We start from the raw sequence: 5,125 nt of genomic DNA on the forward strand, positions 1-5,125 counted from the left end.
GACCAGCGCGACAGAAACAAGAAAAGAACGCGCCCTCATAAACTGGCCCATGAGCAGGGCGGGAAGCCACTTTGTTTTTTTTTCTTTTCTTTTTTCCGTTTTCAGTCTTTTTCCTTTACCTTTATTGAAATAATCTAGGATTTCAAAAAAGTTGTGAGATTTCAAAAAGATGTTTGTGAATTCAAAAAAATGTTCATGATTTGAAAAAAAGTCCTGGAAATGATCAATGCTTAAGGATACAAAAAATGTTCAGGGTTTCAAGAAAAAATGAATGTGTATTCATATAACGTTCATGGAATTTTTAAAACAATTTTCATGGATATTTTATAGAATGTTAACAACGTTCCAAAATGTAGGCAACTTCAAAAGAATGTTCATGAAATTCAAAAAATATTCATGATTCCAAGAAATGTTAACGAATTCGTTAAATATAATCTTGAATTTAAGAAATATTCACTATCTCTAAAATATATTAATGAATTTGAAAATGTTCATGATTTCAGAAACTATTCATGGTTTCATAAAATGTTCATGATTTTAGAAAACATTTGTGAATTCGAAAAATGTTCAAGAAGTTATAAAAAATGTTCACGAATTTAAAAAATGCTTGAAAATGCCAAAAAAAATATGTTTTTATTCCAATAACAAATCTAGAATTCAAAAATGCTCACTGCAATTTGAAAAAATGTTCAAATTTCAAGAAATGTTCACCGATCTGAAAAAATGCTCTTGGTTTTCATAAGATGTTCATGAAATCTTCAAAGGGAAAAAGGAAAAATAAGAAAATGAAATGATAAAGGAAAAAAGGAAAAAAGGAAAAGAGAAAAAACTGAAAGATATAACAAGAAATAAACAGGTTTGGGAAGGTTCTAGAACCTTTCCAAAACCGGACATGAGCTACTTGCGTCGGCCCACATGTACGCAGCGGGGGAGGCGGGGGCTACGCGTGTGGTCGCTCGCTCGTCGTCTATGCGCGGAGTTGGAAAATCCAAAGACAATGTTCAAAACGAGGATGCAACTAATTAACGGTCTGTCGCAAGGGTAAACTTTAGTGTGTAAGCTGTCGCCACGTGTCGCGTATTGGGCGCTTCCTATGCATTTCTTTTTTATATACGCGTTTTTGGATTTTAGAAGATTTTTTTTGGCTTTTTTGGTTTTTGTCTGATTTTTCCAAGGTTTTGCATGTATTTTTTTTAGAAAGCAATGCGTTTCCACGTGAAGCACGATGTGTGCTTCTCTAAGAAGCATAATGTGTGCTTCTCGAAAAAGGAAAAACAAAGCATGTGCTTACACGAGGATCACAATTGTGCTTACTTAAATGGAAAATCACAATTGTGCTTCCATCAGAAGGGCAGTTGTGCTTTCCCGCAAAAAGAAAAAACGTAATATGTGTTTCCACAAGAAGAACAATAGTGCTTCCTTGAAAAGGGAAAAGCATAGTCTCTATTTCCACGAGTAGCACAACTATGCTTTCCGAAAAAGAAAAGCATGCAATGTGCTTCTAAAAAAAGTGAAAAAAGCACAATTGTGCTTCCAGATTCTTGCTATTTTTTTTGTTTAGACCTACCTTTTCAGTTTCGTTATGTGTTTTGTTTTTTTATTTCCGCCTTTTGGGTATTTGGTTTTTTGTCCCTTGTTTGGTTTTTTAGTGAAAAAGATCATCGAAACCTATTAACATGAGATTCAGTTTCAAAGATATCGACGCGAGAAATCCGACGGTAAAAACGGTTTGTGATTTGGATGCACGGTTCAAGACACAAAACATTATGAAAAACAAATCTATCAAAAAAACACCCAGTTGCAATAAGAGTCGCACATGCTTTGTGCACATGTCAACACTTAAAAAAGGTGGAGTGACCTTTACAAGCGGTGCCCCTTAATTAGTAATCTAGTCAAAACAAGGGCAGATGCTCACAACTACTATATATCGTTGATAACAATCGTTTTTATAGCGATCGCTCGACTAGTGTGGCCCATTAAAAATCAAGGTGAAGTGACCGCACCGAACGGTTTTAGGAACCTTCTGGAAGGTTACCGACAAGTTTTGGGTCCTTATAGAAGTTCCTAAACCGTTGTTTTCTTTTACAGCTCTATCTACTTTCCTTTTTGTTTTTTGTTTTTCTTCTCTTTTTTCTTTGTTCTAATGTTTGAAATTTAGAAAAATGTGCATCCTTCTCAAAAGAATACTAGAAATTTGATATTTAAAATATTCTAGTTTATCTATCGTCTATGCTTATTGTACCTAGGTGATGATGAACATTTTGTGTCCGGACGAAATTTGTTATCCCCAACATATATATTTGCTATTTTTATGTTCAAGTTCTATCTAAGTAAGTTTTTTTTTTCTATCTAAGTAAGTTGATCACGTTGCATGGATAGCATGGATTTGTGAGGGACGGTTGCGGACATGAAGAAGGCAGGGATGACCGGTTGCTGTCCACGGAGAAATATAGAGGGGGCACATTTGTGAGTTGCCGTTGTAGATGCTCAAAGTCCGGTGAAAGGAAGCACTACAAACAGTACATCCACGCCCGTCCTATTACGCTATGCCCCGTAAAAGCAAGTAAAATGTCGGTGAGTTTAGCATTTTTGGGTACGGAAGTACGGCCCTAGGCTTTCTTAGCGCGAGAAAAGGGGTGACCACCTCTGGGAAGAGTAATAATTCCGGCACCGTTGTGCACACTGCACTACATAATGCGGTCGATCGGCAAGCCTGAGGCAGAAAATATTGGCAATGTTCTCGAATAACACAAGTGGTGGCATGTCTCTTCTCGCACGCCAAAGAGGCAAGTAAAAATTCAGTTCGCCGCGATGCTGTCGTGTTGGCGTGATGCTGCCACACGCGCCAACCAGCGCACTGGTAGAAGCTGTAGTACCCTCACACAAGGAGGCAGCGCGTAAATATTAAAATTGACAATCGATACGATGCCCGTGGGAATAAGAACAGACACAGAACAGTACAGCTCTCATGCTGGTCGGAAGCAGCACAACACAGCGAAAATGACAAACACTCCTCCTACATATCCTCCTAGCTAGGCGTAGCACACAAGCCAGCAGGCTCGTTTATTCGGCACCAAACAGCAGCCAGTGGTTTAGTACGTACGTACGTACAAACTCTGGAGCATCCTATGTGCCATCGTCCTCAACCATTGACCGAGGCCACGTTCGGAGAGCAGAGCAAGGGCGTAGTACGTAGTTGTTGGTTCTAAGCGGTGGCGATGAGGTTGGAGCTGTGGCTGTCCATGGACTTGAAGGCCTCGAACCTGGGCTCCTTGTCCTCGAACTTGTGGCGCACGTACAGCTTCATGTAGTCCTCGAACACGAACCTGGGGTACGCCCCGCCCGCCGCCTCCGCCTCCACCAGCGCCGGCGCCGGGAAGATCACCGCGTCGCCAGCCGGGTTGTAGAAGGAGGCGATGGACATCCGGTTGCCGTCGGTCTGCGCGACCACGCGGTGGACCACGCTCTTGTACCTGCCGTTGGTGATCACCTCCAGCTGGTCGCCCAGGTTGACCACGATGGAGTGGCGCGTGGGCGGCACGTCCACCCACTCGCCGCCCCTGAGCAGCTGGAGCCCGCCGACGCGGTCGTCCTGGAAGAGCAGGATGATGCCGCCGGCGTCGGTGTGGGCGCGGAGGCCCTTGACGAGGTCCGGGCGCGGGCACGGCGGGTAGCTGCTGACCTTGGTGCCGAAGGTGGGGGCGCCGTTGGAGCCCCGGAACGCGCGCGTGAGGTACCCTTTATCGAGGCCGAGGTTCTCGCAGAGCAGGTCCAGCAGCCGCTCCGCCAGCCTCTCCAGCTCCGACGCGAACTGCTTCATCACCCGCCGGTAGTCGTCGTCGAGGTCAGGTATCTCGGCGATGTTGGGCTCCGGGAGGTGGCGCACGAAGAAGGTGCTCTCCCAGTCCAGGTTCTCCGCCGCCCTGCCGCCGTCCTGCAGCGTCTTGCTCGCGAACTCGAGGAACCTCTGCTCGCGCACCCTCTTGTAGTGCCCTTTGGTCATCTTCTCCACCTCGTCCATCAGCTCCGTCGAGATGCCGTGGTCCAGGACCTGCACGCGCGCACGCACCACACAAGAGCAAAGCAAAATCAACGTACAAGTCAACAAGAACGGCACGAAACTATTCATGCAGCTCGTTCATGATCCAGTGTATTCACCTGGAAGAATCCCCAGTTCTCGCATGCGTCATGCAGCAGGTCCATGGCCGCGGGTCGCTCCTCCCCGGCCAGCAGCCCCATGTCGATGATCGGGAACGACGAAGCCGGCGCCATTTCTAGCTCTCGAACTTGTTCTGCGGCCTGCGGCGCCTGGTGCTGGAACCGATCTCGGGCAGCTCTATGGCTTCTCTGCAAGCGCTTGCTGTGCGTTTGAGTAGTCAGTGTGAGTGAAAATGCAGCAGGGCGGGTGCGAATTTATAGGCTCGCCGCCGATCAAAAGGTGCCCAAGTGTACGTATTGATGCGCGCCGTAACTGTAACCTGAGCGTATCAGTGCTGGGGATTGTTAACTGGGGTGGTTGACCGGGCGGAGACGAGGCCATGTGGGATATCCGCGTGCTGGATCGTGGATCTGTCGTGAATTATTTGGGCAATGATCCAGCGACCACGGACGTTTCGGACAATCATTCGGCCCCGCCGTATCGCCCATTGGTCACCTTGGCTCCAGCTCCCCGGCGGCGGCGCCGCTCCCTGGGGCACCCGACGGCAGTGTTAATAATCCTGCTCTTCCGTTGCACAGCGATGGTTATCCAGAGGTAGTACGCACTACGTCGAAGCACGTGCATGTCGCCATTGGCATTGAAATCGTCGTGCGAAATGTTGGGTGGCGGTCGTCCGTCCCCACGGCTGGCTAACGTAGCGGCTAAGATTAATCTGAGACGAGTGAGATCGCCAAAATTAATGTCAGTCGATGGGAGGATAAGCTGGCAAGCTAGCATGCGTTAGAGTATCTATAAACCGGACTTGGCAAACCCGCGGTCGCTCTTTCCTGTGGGTGCCTGGCGGCTGCAACCCTAGCCGCCAGAGGATGCCAATCTTTCAGCGCCACCCTTCGGCGGCTCCCCTCTGCAAATGACTTCAGTCGTCGACGGTGAGGGGAGCACCGGATCCATGCGTGTGAATTATTT

At 47.0% G+C, this 5,125-nt stretch overlaps 1 protein-coding gene across 1 annotated transcript; it reads right to left on the bottom strand.

The window, feature by feature from the left end:
- Window positions 1-2,902: 2,902 nt before the first annotated feature.
- Window positions 2,903-4,403, bottom strand: LOC125509541 (1-aminocyclopropane-1-carboxylate oxidase 1-like). The gene is made up of 2 exons (XM_048674527.1): window positions 4,159-4,403; window positions 2,903-4,051 (listed from the first exon to the last, which is right to left on the bottom strand). The coding sequence occupies exons 1-2, from the start codon at window positions 4,270-4,272 to the stop codon at window positions 3,206-3,208; spliced, it is 960 nt and encodes a 319-aa protein (XP_048530484.1). The 5' UTR covers window positions 4,273-4,403; the 3' UTR covers window positions 2,903-3,205.
- Between the last annotated feature and the right edge of the window lie 722 nt (window positions 4,404-5,125).

Source organism: Triticum urartu, chromosome 5 (genome assembly GCF_003073215.2).
Source record: "Triticum urartu cultivar G1812 chromosome 5, Tu2.1, whole genome shotgun sequence".
Taxonomy (NCBI): Eukaryota; Viridiplantae; Streptophyta; class Magnoliopsida; order Poales; family Poaceae; genus Triticum; species Triticum urartu.

Bases quoted from the DNA above. Each gene is read 5' to 3' on its own strand.
- LOC125509541 (XM_048674527.1), bottom strand. From the start codon at position 4,272: ATGGCGCCGGCTTCGTCGTTCCCGATCATCGACATGGGGCTGCTGGCC. The intron at 4,052-4,158 runs GTGAATACACTG...GCGCGCGTGCAG, and splicing joins AGAACTGGGGATTCTTCCAG to GTCCTGGACCACGGCATCTC.